At 40.5% G+C, this 17,168-nt stretch overlaps 2 protein-coding genes and 1 long non-coding RNA gene across 9 annotated transcripts in view; 1 reads left to right on the top strand and 2 right to left on the bottom strand.

Moving 5' to 3' along the window:
- Positions 1-138: 138 nt before the first annotated feature.
- LOC146768148 (uncharacterized) lies at positions 139-2,071 on the bottom strand. Its single transcript, XR_014953227.1, has 3 exons — positions 1,658-2,071; positions 642-807; positions 139-338 (listed from the first exon to the last, which is right to left on the bottom strand). It is a non-coding gene; the product is annotated as an uncharacterized LOC146768148 (long non-coding RNA).
- Positions 2,072-2,275: 204 nt separating this feature from the next.
- CYP51A1 (cytochrome P450 family 51 subfamily A member 1) lies at positions 2,276-13,247 on the top strand. The gene is made up of 10 exons (XM_021551659.4): positions 2,276-2,455; positions 3,249-3,347; positions 4,342-4,518; positions 7,308-7,434; positions 8,376-8,550; positions 8,727-8,846; positions 9,313-9,508; positions 10,412-10,507; positions 11,383-11,551; positions 12,187-13,247. The coding sequence occupies exons 1-10, from the start codon at positions 2,303-2,305 to the stop codon at positions 12,363-12,365; spliced, it is 1,491 nt and encodes a 496-aa protein (XP_021407334.3). The 5' UTR covers positions 2,276-2,302; the 3' UTR covers positions 12,366-13,247.
- A 375-nt stretch (positions 13,248-13,622) lies between these two features.
- AKAP9 (A-kinase anchoring protein 9) overlaps positions 13,623-17,168 on the bottom strand; it is a 103,832-nt gene continuing 100,286 nt past the window's right edge. For all 7 annotated transcript variants that reach the window (XM_021551652.4, XM_021551655.4, XM_021551653.4 and 4 more), the window contains 4 exons: positions 16,668-16,753; positions 15,891-15,966; positions 14,880-15,010; positions 13,623-14,227 (listed from right to left, as the gene is read on the bottom strand). In XM_021551652.4, the coding sequence (XP_021407327.3) occupies positions 14,184-14,227; positions 14,880-15,010; positions 15,891-15,966; positions 16,668-16,753 (337 nt within the window). In that variant the 3' untranslated portion in view covers positions 13,623-14,183. The remainder of the gene's footprint in view (positions 14,228-14,879; positions 15,011-15,890; positions 15,967-16,667; positions 16,754-17,168) is intronic.

Raw genomic sequence — 17,168 nt, 5'->3', positions numbered from 1 at the left:
TGTTACACCAAGCAGGTGTTATTACCAAAGAGCAGTAGTTTGTAGGCTCTTTGTAAGGCTTATCTTTGTAAGATATGTAAGAAAAGCATCAGAGAGGATCAGAGAGTCCCATGATGATTCTAAGTTAAGGTAGTGTACCTTGGAAACTGCTCAGGAATTTACCAGGTAAACTGGAAACTGTTCATTTTGGCAAGGCAGAGGTTTGCAGATGTTGCACATCAGTGGAGCCACTGAGCAGCAAGAGCCCAAGTCTGCAGTCCCAGAGGCTTCTGGCAGCTGGGTATGCAGGAGCTCGCACTGCCCTGCTGGGGCAAGGTAGGTGTGTGCTCTCTTTTCATCTGGAAGCAGGGAAATAAAAAATGGGAACAGAAAGATACCAAATACCACTGAGACAGACCATTAGCAATAACGCTCATCTCACTACCAAACAAAAAAACAATGAAAATGAGCTGACACTTGTGCCTTTGCAAACATGAGATGCCCAGCTCACCACCTACAGTCCATCTAACAAGCACATTCTTAAAAAGCAAGAACCTATACAGCTGCCAAAAGCAAAGTTCGGAGTAGAACATTCAGCTAGGCCCTGTAAAGCAAAAGAGTTTAAGAGAACTTAAAACTGTGAAAAACAGACAGGATTTTACCAAGTGGAATAACTCCAGTGAGCAACTTGTTCAAGATGGAAGCCTTGGTCCTGGGGTGATGTCCTGCTGCTGCTGCTTGGTGCAGGGAATAATTGCTCCAGGGACGTGGGAGTTTCCCAACCATTGTCAACTTATAGCTAGATGCAGTTTGAAGCTGAGCTGTTGACTGAAAAAAGAAATACAGGTTCAACATACATGGTTTGCAAAAGCTCTGCTTTACCTTAACTGTTATTACTATAGGATAAAGATATAAAAATAATGTACAAAATTACTATTCGATAAAAATTTAAATATAACTAGCAATTGCATAAAAATGAAGTAAAAGCTATATTCATATATAGGTAATTAATCTGGAAATCCTCTCCCTTGGAAGAAATAGACTGACACTATTCCACCAAAAATGTCCTTACTTCATAAATTGACAGATAATGTCAGTAACAACCAGTGATAGCGCTCATGTCCTCTGAAAGAATTGTCAAGGCTTGTAAATACGAAGGAAGTATTTCTCAATCACTACAGCACTGGTGAATTTCCTTTGGCCCTGAAAAGTGTTGAAACTTCAGAGCTTGCAGGCAACAAATTGAAAACTACTAGATCCCTGTGGCTGACATGAAGAGTCTGAAGATACTCAACATGGATTCCGTGCGCATCTCAGCATTCACAGGTGTTCTCTGCTACCTCCACTCATCTAGTAATACTCAGCACATGTGAGACCTTGATACAGGGTTTACCACAAGATATTACACATTTAAAAAAAAAACTACAAAAATATTCATTCAGTAACAAGCTTATGCTTTTGCCTTGACTAAACTAAAAGTACTCAGAACTGATGACAACAAATAGTTCATTTCAGATGAAGTCGGGAATATATGAGAGTTTAGGTTTCTGAACTTTGCAGAAATGTATTTAAAAACATTACAGATAATCTGCAACCGTTCCCTGTTGAAATGTCTCATAGTATGTCATGATCAACCAGCTTCCTGCTCGTGTTCCCAGATGTACACATTAAAACTTACGAAACTGACTGGAGTCGCTGATGAACAAATACTGCCTTTAAAAGACCTACTCAAACCAGAATTTTCCGGAAATGCACTAAGATACATTCCTGTTAAATTAAACAATTGTATGTGCGCAACAAGCTGACCCCGGCTGTGATGAGCTCTCTGTCTCCAAATGCAGCTTCGTGCCCTATTTCACCTTAAACCCTTAGGTCTTAGTGGAAACTCATTTCAAAAACAATACGCGGATTTTCCGACATTAAACATTTGGAGTATCCGGAATTAAACACAAACAAGCCGTCCTCGTTCTCCGCGCAAACAAACCAGCGCCCGAGTGGGGGCGCCGGCAGTGATGCCCGGGGCCGGCTCGCCGTGACGAGCCCCATGTCCCGGCGGAGAGCCGCGCTCCCCGCGGTTCGCGGGCCGCGGCCCGTCGGAGCCTGAGGGGGCCGAGCCTGAGGCGGCCGCGCCCGGCCCCGCGCGCCGCCCGCCAATGGCGCGGGCCGCAGCCCGGCCGATGCCGTCACCCCGCGCGGCGCGGCCGCGGGTTGGCTGCGGCGCCGGCAATCGTCACATGGGCAGAGATCAGCCCAGCGCCGCGAGCCGCCGCCGCGCCCCGCCCCGCCCCGCGGAGCCGCGCCGAGTAGCGGCCGCGCCGACGAGATGCTCAACCTCATGGAGGTCGGCGGGTCCCTGCTGGAGCGGGTGGCCGTCGGCAACCCCCTCTCCCTGGCGCTGGCCGCCTCCGCCTTCGTGCTGAGCCTCGGCTACCTGTTCCAGCTGGGGTACCGGCGGCACCTCGGCAACGAGCAGAAGGTGAGCGGTGCGGGCGGGGGCTCGGCGGGCCGGGGGAGCGGGCGCAGCCTGGGCCAGCCCAGGGGCAGCGGCCGAGGCCCGGCGAGCGGAGCGGCGCGGGCGGCGCTCCCCGGGCTCGCCGCTCCGGTGCCGGCGCGGCCGGGCGGCTTCGCCCTCAGCCGGCGCCGCAGCGCGGCGGGAGCAGCGCCCGCGGCTTGCGGAGCCGAGCGCGCTCCCGGTGCCGATGCATCGATGGGCCGTAAGAGAGAGAAGGTGCCCGCTGGTCTGTGAAACACAGTGCTAACCTGAAGGCCCTTTTGAAGGGCTTTTGAACAAATCCTCCAGCGCCGTTTCGTTTCTGGCTGCCTTCATTTCAGTTGCAGTATCTTCGTGCTTCACATTCACAGGCAGCACAGGAAGAATCTTAATCCTATTCCCTTTATTTTAACCTTTGTTGCTTTTAAATGTGCTTCTATCTAAACAACTGAATATTCTTTTAAAGTTGGCCTTTTCACAAAAGGGTTTAAACAAATATATAAAAAACTTGCTCTGTGGTTAGTTTTATGTAAATAGACATGATTTTGTTACTTTTGGGCACTGGCCCGTGCCAGGAAGGTGAAGCCTGGCAGAGTTCAAGAAGCGTTTGGACAACTGCGTCAGGCACAGGCTGTCACCCTTGTGGGTGGCCCTGTGCAGGGCCCCGAGCTGGACTTTGATCCTTATGGGTCCCTTCCAGTTCAGGATATTCTATTAGTTCATGAGTCTGATAATCTCTGAAGAAAATTCAGTGTTTATTTTTCTCTTTCTTCTACAGAACTACCCACCTTTTATTCCATCAGGCATCCCTTTCCTTGGTCATGCAATTGCATTTGGAAAAAGTCCCATTGAATTTTTGGAAAATGCTTATGACAAGGTATGTTTTCCCACATGATTGGCTGAGCATATACAAGAACATTTTTGTGTATCTATTAAGTTCTCTGTCTAAGGCCTGTTTAAAATCAGTTCATTCTCATTTACCACCTCAAATACGGGTGTGCACAGTAGGCATTGTGATCTTCAGATCTCTTTATGTAGCAGTAGTGTTTTCTGAGCTCTCATGATTCACATCACAAATATGCTTGTACATTTGGGTAATACTCATAGCTGAATCACAAGTGAGTTAAAAAATCATTTGCATGAAGTTTTTTCTTGCTGAAATTAGTAACTTTTAATCACATTATTTACCAATTTATGACCAGGTTGGAATGTAGCTGGTCACCTCTATCAGCAACTTGATGAATTTTAAGGCCTCTCTGATATTTTAAAAGAGCTGGTGTTTAAAGAGCTCAGTAGTTTTTATACTGTAACAGCCTATAAGAAATTAACTAAAGTAGAGCTTTAATTCCAATTAAATTAGATTTATGAAGCTGTTTCACATTGTCTAAAACTATCTAGAGTTATAAGCTTAAATCTTAGCTTGATTAGCTTAGAGGAAGCCAAATCTGGTACATGAAGGTCTACTGGAGATGACTTCTAAACTTCAAAATCTTATTTGCCCCTAATTATGTATGCATAACTCCGTAAGTCCAGATTTTTTTTGAGAAAGTGTTTGTAGATTACTAGGGTAAATATGTGCTACAATCTCTCTGCTAGTTTTTTTTTGTGTGTGGTTGATCTTTTATTAATGTTTTCTAAAATAAATGGTTTTAAAATGTGCATGTTCACATGTGTTCATTATAACATTAGATATCACTATGTACATAAAGAATGAATTTAAATGTGGTTTTAAAATATATTTATCTTTATTAAATGTCTGGACTTACTTCTTAGGATAAAAAGTAATTTATGAAAGACTGTAGGGGATAAGGATTTAATGATTTTTGTTTTTATTTCAAATAAATTTATTTTTTGTTTATTCTTTCTCTCAGTATGGACCTGTGTTCAGTTTCACTATGGTTGGCAAGACATTCACATATTTACTGGGTAGTGATGCTGCTGCTCTGCTCTTCAATAGCAAGAACGAAGATCTGAACGCAGAGGATGTGTACTCCCGGTTAACCACGCCGGTCTTCGGCAGGGGAGTTGCCTATGACGTCCCGAATGCGGTTTGTATTTTAAATTGCAGACCAGTAGAAAAGCAGTGCAGCTGCAATGCTGAGTAGGCAGCCCTGAGCTCTTGGCTCTGTGTGATGGGGTTTTGTTCGTGTGTCTGTGGCATATTGCAGTGGTATAGGTAAATCGTCTATTCTGGATAATCTGGTATGTTCAGGTTGCTTTCTTTACCACCTGGCCATTTGTCACTCTGGAAGTTATTTTTTGTTCTTGACACCATTTAATCTCACCATAGAGGAAAAACTAGTGAGTCACACTTTTTTCTTCCCTTGCAGCATGCCCCTACCTGCAGCTCACTTTTTCCTTCCAAGCAACCTCAGATCTTTTTTCTGAGAAAGCCCTAAGAGTGGTAACTTTAGGTTTATGCCATGCCAAATCTAGACATTGGAGTAATAATTTAACAGTTTGAACCACAAGGTTTGTTTTGCTCAGACAGAAATCACTCAGTGTATGTTTGCAGAATACAGTCTGCATGGGAGCACAAGGGCTGTGCCATGTGGCATTGTATCTGAGCTAAGCATTAGCTGCTTTCCTGTTTGTGAGGGTGGCCTGTCAGCCTCTCAAGCTGCAGAAGCCAACTTTTCTGTGGCCCCACTTGCTCCACTGACACTCTGTGTTCAGTGCATGTTGTGTAGCAGAGTAGTTGTGTGGAAGAAACAGCACTGTAATGTACTTTATTTTTGGATCTTCAGTTTTGGCCTCATTTTGTTAGTATAAATGCCAGTCATTTGACTAGCTTCTGTGACCATCAGTTTCTTTTCGTCCTTATCATGCCTCTTCATTCATCCCTGCCTACGTGCTGTGATTGTTGCCCTGTTAATAATGTGGCTTAAGGGCAGTAATTACTACTATCTTTGCCTCCATCCTGGCATTTTGCCATGATCCACAGATAAGCGTGTTGTTCTTAAGCTGTTGTTTCGGAAATCTCATACACAGATAACTGCCTACAACTTGCTGCTTTCTAAGTAGGTAAAGGAGAACTTGATTGTCTCCTCCTTTGTCAGAAGTATTAAATTGTGGATAGCAGTTTGGGGGAGAAGTGGTTGGTTGGGTGGTAGGTTCTTGGCCGCTTGATGGTTTTGCATGACTTCTCATCCCTATGAGAGCCGGCAGGACTGCAGCCTGGATAACAAGTAAGAGATCGTTTCTTGTGTCCTAGGAGATCTCTTTCATGAGTGGGGCCATTCTAACAGACTTGTTTCTACCAGTTTGGATAGTCAGAGGTCTTCCTCAAAAAGTCAGGGATGGAGTTGGGAATCACTTTTGTAGCTGCTGGAGCATGGAGGATGCATGATTCTCTACAATACATCTCATGTTCATCTCTGTTCTTCTCTGACTTGCTTCAGAAGAGTATCTGTGAATCAGGATGCTAAGATGGCCAGATTTTCACTGTGTTGTGCTTGTTTGGTGGATTCTGACTGTTATGGGATATCTGCTTGAAACTTAAAGGTTATGGTTTGTCCTTAACTCTGTGAAAGTTTACCCACTTGTTACAGATGGTTTGGCTTCTGCTTTCACACTCTTCAGTTTGTGGATGGATTTGAATGTCTGTCTTCATGCAAGAGCTAGTTCTTTGATGTGATCTAATCTCATCCATCAGTTTTGTAGCATTTTCTGTAAGCTCCTTGGAAATGGGTATTTCTTATTGCCATATACTTCAGGCACATAGGGACGATTAAGGCAGTTGATGGGTCATCCTGAAGTTTATTTTGAGACCCCCTTTTCTCTGCTTAAGCTGCTAAGTATCTATATGTGACTTTCAGCCATATGTTTGGAAGAACCACCCCTTAGTCTGCAAAATGCTTACTTACCAGTGATTCTGTTAATTGTTAATATCCATAGTCAATATATCAACTAATACTCACTCTCCTCCCTCCAAGCCTCTTGCAGATAGCTCTGTGGCCTGTGTGCCCTCTGGCAGACTGCTGGGGTCCTTACTGCATTCTCAAAACAAGCTTCTAGGAAATAGCTTTTCTTTTAATGCCTTTTGCTCTTTATTGTACATGCAGTGCCCTTGGTGGGAAGAGAGTTTTTGGTCTATTACTCATGGTACAGTGCAGAGCTATAGGGCAGATGCCTAATTCATAATTAGGGCTTAAAAATAAAATAAATAATTTTCTGATCAATGTCCTGTGAATGCATTGAATAGTTCTCATCTAATGAAGAGCTTTTCACCAGCAGGTTTGTTAGCTATGAAACACAGAAAAAGAGGATGAGGTGAAAAGGGTGTGAAACTTGCTGTTTTCCTTGGAAGCAGTTTGCCTCCTGCTTCTGTGTCTGACTTCCTGGGCAGTGAGATCAGAGGGCTCTGTAAAAGAAAGGGTCATCTCTAGTTCAGGGTCCTTCTGCCTGAGAGAAAGTGAGGAGGCCACATTATCAGGGGACACAGGCTAAATCCAGACTTTGCAAAGATGGGGCTGCTTGTGTTTGTGATTATTTATCTAAAGGGCATTTCATAGTTCAACTTTGCATGCATCTTGTATCTTCAGGGATAAAGCCTAATGAAGATAATAAAATAATTTTTTGGGTACTACAAAGGAGAGAACTGCAGCTCCTTTGAGCTGTTATTTTACTTGAATGTTTCTGAACTATTGCTTGAAAGACAAGGTGAAAAACAGAGTACTACCTGTTAGTAAAAACTGAGTATCTGCTGTACCCTGCAGTCCTAATCATAATCCCTATTTACTTCTGGATGTTCATATAGTAGAAATTCTAGTAAGTTTTAATAATATTAATATGATCATCCTTGCACTGATTGCTTGTTCTGTCCTGGTTCTTTTAGATATTTTTGGAACAGAAGAAGATGCTCAAAACTGGGCTAAACATTGCCCAGTTTAGACAGCATGTATCTGTGATTGAAGAAGAAACAAAGGAGTATTTCAAAGCCTGGGGAGAATGTGGAGAGAAAAGTAAGCAGGATTGAATGCATTTTTCCTCCAGTTTTCTGGGAAGTACTTAATGCCAATGCAGTATATTTTTGTAAAAGATGTGTACTGTAATATAAAAGAAATTAAAAATTACATAAGTAAAAGTGTACTGAACATCAGAAGAAAGAAAATACAGATTTTTAAAAATCAAATATAAGACTATTGGAGAATAAATCTGCTCAGAAAATCTCAGAAAGGAATGAAGGACTGTCTTTGTTTTGCTTTCCTAGTCAGCTCATAGTGCACCTGTTGTGGTAATTTTGGATGGTTATCAGTCAGCTCAGTGTAGCCACTTCCTAGTCCTTGGGAAAAGCTGCTGCTCTGACTGCCTAGAGAGCCTGTACTGGAGATCTTGGCTCTTGGAGTTTCTACAGTGAAAAACTGCATTTTCAGAGTTGATATGGTTATGTTAATGACCAAAGTGAAATTTTTATTTTCCCTCATTCCCAACTTTCCCATCATCATCATTGCAAGTTCACAGTTGCACAACAGTGTCAAATATTATTTAAACATACATATTTATATTTAAATTCATAAAAATTATATAACACATGTCAAATTTTAACATCTTTAATTATTTTGAATGTATATGATTTATATGTAAATATAGTTAATAATGTGGTAATATATAAATTTATATTTGTCTAGGTACTACGATATAAAAATAATTCAGTGAGTAGCAAAATGAACTTGTTCTCTATGTATTTGGATTTCAGGGTTAAATCTTTTTATTACTTGACTTACGTTTATTAAGGATTGAAGTTGTGATGCATGGCTTACTTTGGAAGAATTACTAAATCTGCTAGAAAACGTTTCTAGAAAGAAATACCTTAGAAAAAAGGTGTCTGTGATCAAACAAAAAGTTGTTCAAAGAGACATCTGATCAGACACATTTCAGTAATGTTTTTCAAATCTTTCCTCAGACCTGTTTGAAGCCCTTTCAGAGCTGATCATTTTGACAGCAAGTCATTGCTTACATGGGAAGGAGATCCGAGGCTTGCTGGATGAGAAGGTGGCTCAGCTGTACGCTGACCTGGATGGGGGTTTCACTCACGCTGCCTGGCTGCTGCCAGGCTGGCTGCCTCTGCCGAGCTTCAGGTACCAGCACTAACAGAGGAAGCAACTTTAGCATTTTATCTAAACATCACTGTTGTTTGGATTGCCCCCTATCCCCACCACTTCTTTGTAAGCTATTCTAGACATCCAAATCAATCCTCATAAGCATTTTGCATTATGCTGTGTAAAGTTGCTAATGGAAGTGTTTTGAATCGCAGACGACGAGATCGGGCACACAGAGAAATAAAGAATATTTTCTACAAGGTTATCCAGAAACGTCGACAGTCTGAGGAAAAGGAGGATGACATGCTCCAAACTCTACTTGATGCTTCATACAAGTAAGCCAAGATTTTAAAGACCCGTTTGAGGATTTACTTTAGCTTTGAGCTATTAAGTTAGAACTATACCAAAACCCAAGAAACACTCCCTCATGTTCTGAATTGGTTTTGTTGCATGCAGTTTGTCCTAGTTGTGTTCTTAAAAGTGGGTTTAAAACTTCAGCTGTCAATGGTTATTCAGATTTCTGAGATTTTCATTGGTGGTCATGAGGTGGCTGAGGTTGCTTCCTTTCTCTTTGCTGTCTGTTGAGGAATGATTTTCTTTAAGGCTCCTAAAGAGTCTCTCCCTCTGTCCTCCCTTCTCCCTACCCTTAGATCTTTTGCCCCTTTGTTTAGAGTAAGCAATAAAAGAGTAGAAGGAGTAAGGAGTATGTTAGAAGAAATTGTAAATGCTGCTGTATAAACAGCAATGCTAAATGGTGAAACATGAGCAAACGAAGCTGCAGCATGGTTCCATTCAATGCAGGGACGGGCGTGCGCTGACGGACGATGAAATTGCGGGAATGCTGATCGGGCTGCTGCTGGCAGGGCAGCATACATCCTCCACCACCAGCGCCTGGCTCGGCTTCTTCCTCGCCAGGGACAAAGCCGTACAGGAGCAGTGCTATGCAGAACAGAAAGCGGTGTGTGGGGAGGACTTGCCACCCTTAACTTATGACCAGGTTTGTTTCTATGTTACATTAGTCCTGAGGGGCATTTTTATACTTTTGAATGCTTACTAAAAAAAAAACTAGAAGCTCATCGGACATGAAATAAAGTCACATGCATTTGTGTTAAAATAATAATTGGCACAGTTGTTCTCTAATAACACTATTTGCCAGTACATTTCCTCTTCTCTTTCTGTGTGAGTAAATTTTCAGCTTGATACTACTTTTTAAAATCAGTGTTCATTAAGGAAATTGCAGTTCCTATGTTAATAAATGGCACTTCTGTAGCAGAGGAAGATCTTTATATTTCCACTGAGGAACGCAGTGCAGTGTGACCTTGTTCTTTAATTAGGCAACAAAAAATACTTAAGAGACATATCACTAAGACAGTAGTTGCATTTATTGCATTGGTCAGTGATTTTTTTCTTCTTAATTGAATCAAATGAAAAAGAAATAATCAGTGTAGCTAATAAAGTACATGTAAATATAAGTGATGCTGTTGAGGCAGGACAGGAATGAGATGATTCTACTTTAGAAGGTGAGAGTATAACTCTGATTTATTTCAAAATACATTGCTCTTTATACAGAGCTTTGTGCAGACCAACTCCATTGGTCCTGAAGTGAAAACAACTTACACCATTGGTGCAGTGTATGACGCACAGTGATAGAACTTAACTATAAACAATGTGAACAACAGGATAGATAAAGAACCTTATTTTACATTCTTCTCCATCATTTTCTCAGGCTTCTGCCTGGTTAGAAACTTTCAGTTTCTCTCTTTGACTGAATCTGAGACCGATACATAAGCTACTTACTCTTTGATTTTTTAAAATGTTTTTAAATGGTATAAAATAACATCTTGTTTGTGTTGAGTAAACTTGGCTGTATTTTGATGTATTCTTTTCTCTCTATTTTCAGCTCAAGGATCTCAGTTTGCTGGATCGCTGTCTAAAAGAAACTTTAAGGCTTAGACCTCCTATAATGACCATGATGAGAATGGCCAGAACTCCTCAGGTGAGGACACTTTTTGGAGCTAATGTCACTACAGCAGGACAGGCCAGGTGAGAGGTATCTCAGCTGGCAGAAGGAAACATGAGCTATTTGCTGGCGGGAAGGAAAGCTGATGGCATTCTGGGGTTCTGTCAGTGGTAGCATAGGCAGTGTTGAGTTAGGAAAGCAATTAATACCCTGAACTTGGTGTTTTTTACCTTCATGTGGAATTGTGTCCAGTTTCATACCGCTGCAGTCCCCAGCAAGCTAAAGACTGATGAAGTTAAACACCCGGCTGGGGAGGGGGCTGCAGCACTGGTGGTGAGAGGCTGAGGGAACAGGGATTTTTCCACGTGGAGAAGAGCAGCTCTGGGATCTAGCAACAGCCATGTGCAGTTTTCTTCAGCAAAACTGAGCCTTTATTGTAGTTACAAGTCTTATTTGAGCTTAGTTTGGTGCCACCATTTTGTGTTTGCCAAGTATTTTGAATTGCTGTAATAGAAAAATTTGATATGCATTTAATACAAGCTAGGTAAATCTGAAAGAAAACTTGCTGTTTGTGCAAATACGGTACTATGTCAAAAAATTCAGTTATTTTTTAACTATGTGCCTTCAATGTCAAAGCCTTTCAATAAATTTTAATTTCATTCTTTCTTTTTTTTTAACCTCCTGCTGTAGAGTTGCCAGCCTTACTAAAACAGGTGGAAGGTTCCTGCAACTACTTGAGCTCTGTGTCGTGTTCAAGTATGAGAGGAAGCGTTAGGTTGCAGTAATTTAAAATGCACTTGACCAAAATATCTTGAAATTCAAAGCCTCATGATGTAACACTTCAGGTAACATTTTAAAAAGAAAAATTGAGACATTTTGTCATGTATGGGGTCTTGTCTCTTTTCTTGTAGAGTGTTGCTGGATACAATATTCCCCCTGGCCATCAAGTGTGTGTATCTCCCACTGTTAATCACAGACTCAGAGACTCCTGGAATGAGGCTCTGGACTTCAAGCCTGACAGATACCTTCAAGATAACCCAGCAGCTGGAGAGAAGTTTGCATATATTCCATTTGGTGCTGGTAAGTAAGAGAATGCAGCACCTTGTGTGAAGTTGTGTTGAGGTGGCTCACACCAGCCATCTCCTACAGCACCTCTCCACACTGCAGCAGTTGAGGATAGATTTTTTTTCCTGTTTCTGCCTGAAAGTTTTCTTACTGTGAATGTGCTGTTAAAATAATTAATAGTTTTGCATTAGTCATAGCTGTATATATCTCTCACAGCAGTTATCAAAACACCTTTATATTAGTATGAGTGATGCTTGACTCACATCTTTTCAAGTCAAGGACAAACCTGGTAACACAAGTTCAGCTGAAGGCAGAGAAAAAGTCTGCAGAGTCACAACTTCCAAAACATTTGCATATATTGCCTTGATGGAGTTAGAGCTGATCTAATTCCTGTGCTTCAAATGCTTCTTCCCTGATACATAAATTAATGCTTTCTAGTGGGGACAGAACAGCACAATCTCATTCCAGTTACTTGTCTGTTTTATGCAGTGGCTCTTGGAAAAATAAGACTTGGGTGGAACTATTGAACTATTTGAAACATCAGAGTCTCAGAGTGTTGAGAAAGGTCTGCATGAAACTTCTGAAGTTAGCTGATTGTCAAAGGGGATCCAATAAAATATTCTAACTGCATTTTATGGCTTTCCTTCTAGGCCGTCATCGGTGCATTGGAGAAAACTTTGCTTATGTTCAAATTAAGACTATCTGGTCTACTTTGCTTCGTTTGTATGAATTTGATCTCATAAATGACTATTTTCCAACTATAAATTATACAACAATGATACACACACCTAACAACCCTGTTATCAGATACAAGAGGCGGTCACTGTAAACTCTGGCACTAGAACCTTACCTTTTCAAGTTGTGTGAACTAACAGACTTCTGAATAAAATTGTGACAGAATAAGTGGCAGATGGAAGCTGATGAATCTACTGTTAGGAAAGCAACAGGAGTCTACCAAATACAGAAATTTTGCATCTATTTTGTTTGCCCACACTGTTTACTGCTGCTGTGTATAATTGCTTGTTATACAATTTTCTCATTGCATTTTTAAAGCAAAAGCGTGTTTTCTATTGATGTAACACTTTTAAGGTGCATGCCAAATCTTCTTAATGAAGAAAACTGTAATTTCTACAAGTGGAACTCTTTCCTTTTGAAAAATAATTTAAGATTACTTTTCCCAGATAACCAAGGGGCAAGGCTGCCTACCTTGCCTCTATGCCCAATTTCAGCAAACCCATCTGGAACAGGCAGCACAGGGGACTGTACTTGGTGCCCTTCCTTTGGTATTTATGATTGTTCCAAGCGAGTGATGGTCTTGGCTGATTTAAGAAAATGTTACTGTACAGCTAAGTGGTAAGCAGAGTTCAAAGTATTCACAGGTAAGTCATTTCAAGAATGAGCCATTTAACTGTCTAACTTGAAGTAGTTGTAAAATGCTTATGTTCTGAAAGCAACAAGTAATTCTCTAAAAAAAAAAATTGAAAACAGTGATCTCTGGAATCTTGATGTCAAGTGTAAGAGTAACAATATGAAGATACCAACGACATTAATTTTGTAAATAACATGTTTGTGTGTAAAAAGGTGAAATAGCTGAATGTTGTCTGTACTGACTCATGCAGAATTGTTAAATGGTTTTTGGTTCAAGAGTGCTAATGGTAAATGGTAATGAGCTCTGGCTCACAGGAATTTTGAATTAAATTTGTAAACAAGCCTCTTGGGGAAGGTTTCTATGCTCAACTCTGTACTTCTTTTTGAAAAGGTTTCATCAGTAAATTTCTAACTCTCTTGGAGTGGGCAGTGCCCCCTTCAGCAGTGCTCCATGTAACCAGGGTTTTATCTTGTCCTTCCTGGTGTAAATTCGGTGTAACTGTTCTAAAACCTTGTGTTTGCATCACTTATGGAAGGTGAGGGAGCACAGGCTCTTCCCTCCCAGCTCTGTCAGATGTGACCAGGGTCTGCAGAAGCCAGGGTTCTCCCTGTCTCTGATAGCAGCACTTTGAAATCTGTAAAATGTGAAGCTGCAGGGGAGGAACGCAGGCAGGAGTAACCTGTTCCATGTGAATAAGGGAGTGGTTCTTGAACACAGTTAGAAGCATGAAGTCATGTTTATTTCAGTACTTTGACAAAATACCCATAAAATTCAAAACTTCTACCATTACAAAAATAGGTCTCTACAAGTGATATTCTGTCTGCACTGCCAGTAGCAAATATTATGAGAGTCAATGTAACTTCAGTAGCCTTGCCAGAAAAAGTGCAAGTAAACTTTGCTGAATGTAGCTCAATTTAATTAATACCCAAGTTTCATCTTTGCACCCTTTTGATAAATACACACTTCATAAGTTAATCATTTAAATTAGCATTCCATAAATATACATGTAATTTAACGGTGGGGAGGTTTGTTTTGGGTTTGGGGAGGTTTTGTTTGGGGATTTTTTTTTGTTCAGATTTTTTTTCCCATAAACACAAAGTGCCTATATCCATAAATCCCAGTCTCTGTGGGTGTGCCAGGATGGAACTGTATACAGTCGTACAGCTGTGTTCATATTGGTCCCACAATATCCACATTATACAAAAGCACAGAAAGAGCACAGATTTACAGAAGGCAATCTGTTAGCATCACTGCCAGTGATGGAGATGTTGAAGGGTATTATCTTCTTATACCCAAGTGCAACTGAGTGTATGAAGTTGAACCTGTAAGATGGAGAAAAACTGTCATCAGGATTACGTGGAACAAGTATGTACATTCAGATTAATAAGTGTGAAAGATTTTACATGGGAAATCATAGAATACAGACTTTTATAGATCAAATCTTTTAAGAACAAAACTTTCCCAAATGATTTCCTAAATGTGAAGACAAACACAGTAACTTCAAAACTCATATTTGATAAATTTAATCCCATTTTTCTGACAATTTTCTTGATGTATTCCTCTTCCAGTACAAAAGCTGTCATCATCTATGGGACAAATTAACTGTAACTTCTGTAATTGAAGTGGTAGAAAAAATTCCTCTCCCACAACCCAGTCTTCTGGGTACATTTTTCTCTATATAACTTAAACTCCTAGCAAGATGCCAACTGAATCCTTGCTGTGCATTTATTAGCGATCAGGAAGTAAATAGTTACCCATAATCTCAAAATCTATAATGAAAGCATGCTTGTATCTATTCTCAAAGAATTTTACAGTCTTCTTTTAAGTGAGCTTTTTGCTACAGTTCAGAAATGCCTCTTGTTTAAAGCTGAAGATTGAAATTAAGTTGTTTGTTACATATCTCAGAGAACCAGCACCCATGTGGCAGTGGGCCCTGTGCTGCCCAGAGGTGCTGGGAAGGGTGCTGAGCCCTACCTGACTGCACGCTGCCGAGCCGCTTCTGCAGTGCCTCCAGACGATGGATGTAATCCGTCAGAGCCCTTTCGGGATCGTAGTTCTGCAGCTGGGGGCAGGCGAAGGAGACTGGGTTTAAATCTGCATGGAACCTAGGGGCAAAACAACACACATCATTTCAAAAAGGGAAATTCTGAGTAAAAATATCAGCAACACAGCAGAATACTGTAGGCAGGGATAACTTCTGGCCTGCATGGCCCTTAGTGTGTCCATGTGGTAGCCAACACATCAAACCCATTAAACCTCCCTGCCACTTAACTGCTCAAGCCAGAGAAACCACTCTTCCCCCTGGCCTTTTCTTTCTACTGCACAGGATTTGTTGCTGCATTTTTTTGAGACAAAGACTGACCAGCAAATTCCTAGTGAGATTGCAGCAAAATCCATGGTAAATTGAAGTTTAGTTTTCTATTAAGAAGCTTGTGTCAACAAGGACACCGCCATCTACAGGATTCTGCCTCTTGTCATTACTCTAAATAAAAGTCAATAGTGGCTAAAATAGATTAAAGGTTTTTACCATGTAAACTGTTATGGTTATGACAAACTAAGACAATACAAATATTGAGGTGGTTTACATGAAAATGAAACCCAAAAATGGCTACATTAAAATTTTTACATGAAAATGAAACCCAAAAATTTGATACTCAGTGAAGATCTGAACTCACAACTTCATATAAGCTCATCAAAGTATGATGGCATGCATAAAAATGTTGCCCTTGATGAAAAATACCTGGTTTCACATTGAGCTTCGGCCTCAATCATGTGATGAGTAATCACACTGAATGCCAGAGACATCATTTTTGACATTCTAACAAAAATGTTAAATCTTGCAATATCAAAGGTCTCAAACCTTAGCAGTAAACACTGAGGCTTTCAGTTATTTAAACACAGCCTGAAAGAGAATATTAATAAAAAAAACCCCAAATATACTTATGTTGAAAGTTTATAGGAGATCTAGAAGATTCTATGCCTGACCTGGATCTAGAAGAATGCCTCTGTTCTCCATAAAGATCCATGCCACCAGAAAATGAATCAGGCCGTAATTCATTACCTAGAAATACAAAAGATACAGAATATTAGAAATACAAAAAGCAGTGTCTTGAAAACTAAAAAATGTAAGACCTTTTGTACTTTACTGGGAGTCTCAGATATGAGTTTTCTTTTTGCATATCACAAAAATGGCATTTAACAAGTGTAAACCACTTTCAGACTCCCTCAAGGATTAGCAGAGGTGAAATCTTGGCTTCACTGACATCAGTGACAAAACTCTCACAGAGTGAGTAAAGGTTTTAGTGAAGACCTAAATAGCCACTGAATAATAAAGAAGCTTCTGATTCTCCTTAGACTCCTACAAAAAAGCAAACAAAAAGCAAACAGAAAACTCTTATTTCCCAGACTTAAACCTCTAACAAAAGAATGACAAACTTGTTCTAAGAAAAGGACCATGGTGCAGATCTCATATGAAAACTCCAATGATTCAGCTAAAACTGCTTTCATGAACACACTCCATAGAGAAACCTTTCCATATTTTTTTAAATCCCACCCATGATGGAGCAAAACAAAACTGAAGAGAAAGTAAATAGGTTAGTGTGTGTGTTGAGCATGAAAACTGAGAAATAGGTTAATCCAAACAATTACAGCAAAAGAACGAGGGAACAGCCCCCATTCATTCCACATGAAGATAACACAAATTAAAACCCATCTCCATTAAGCAGTGGTGTGACTTGCAAATACCATTTTTTCAGTCATTACCTGTGTTCTGGCTAAAGACATCCCTATTGATAGTCAGAATACCAGAACCTGTAACTCTGTGCCATCGACGAACCAGGAACTTCATTCTGCATTTCAAATTAAAAACAAAACAAAACAAAAACAAAAAACCAAACAGCTTCAGGATAAATTAAGTAGTCTGACAGAAATAATCTGCTTTTTGTATTCTAGAAAGTATAAGAATTTCTTGACTAGCAAGCAAAATTAACAGATGGGCATCTAAAACCTGAGTATCAAATACAAAACATCCTTCTGTACTAAGTTGTACTACAACTTCTCTAAAAAACTAAGAAAGACCATCATTTGCCCAAACCTGCTTTCAGTTTCACCTGTACAATTCCAGAGGTGCTGTATAGATCCAAGTAAATGGCTCAAACACCGAAGCTACAGCACACCAGTATTTTCAAATCATACTAAATATACTTTTTTACTCTGTTGCAGCCCCAAAACTGCAACTGCAGAGCACTGTGAGTAAAATTCTCA

This window comes from Lonchura striata, chromosome 2 (genome assembly GCF_050655825.1).
Source record: "Lonchura striata isolate lonStrDom1 chromosome 2, ASM5065582v1, whole genome shotgun sequence".
Taxonomy (NCBI): domain Eukaryota; kingdom Metazoa; phylum Chordata; class Aves; order Passeriformes; family Estrildidae; genus Lonchura; species Lonchura striata.
The sequence above is the reverse complement of the archived record's forward strand: the minus strand, read 5'-3'. Positions and strand labels throughout refer to the sequence as shown.

What these genes read in the sequence shown, in the direction of transcription:
- CYP51A1 (XM_021551659.4), top strand. Translation starts at nt 2,303, where the DNA reads ATGCTCAACCTCATGGAGGTCGGCGGGTCCCTGCTGGAGCGGGTGGCC. An exon ending in GAATGGCCAGAACTCCTCAG is followed by an intron (nt 10,508 to 11,382) that starts GTGAGGACACTT and finishes CTTTTCTTGTAG; the next exon opens with AGTGTTGCTGGATACAATAT. An exon ending in ATATATTCCATTTGGTGCTG is followed by an intron (nt 11,552 to 12,186) that starts GTAAGTAAGAGA and finishes CTTTCCTTCTAG; the next exon opens with GCCGTCATCGGTGCATTGGA.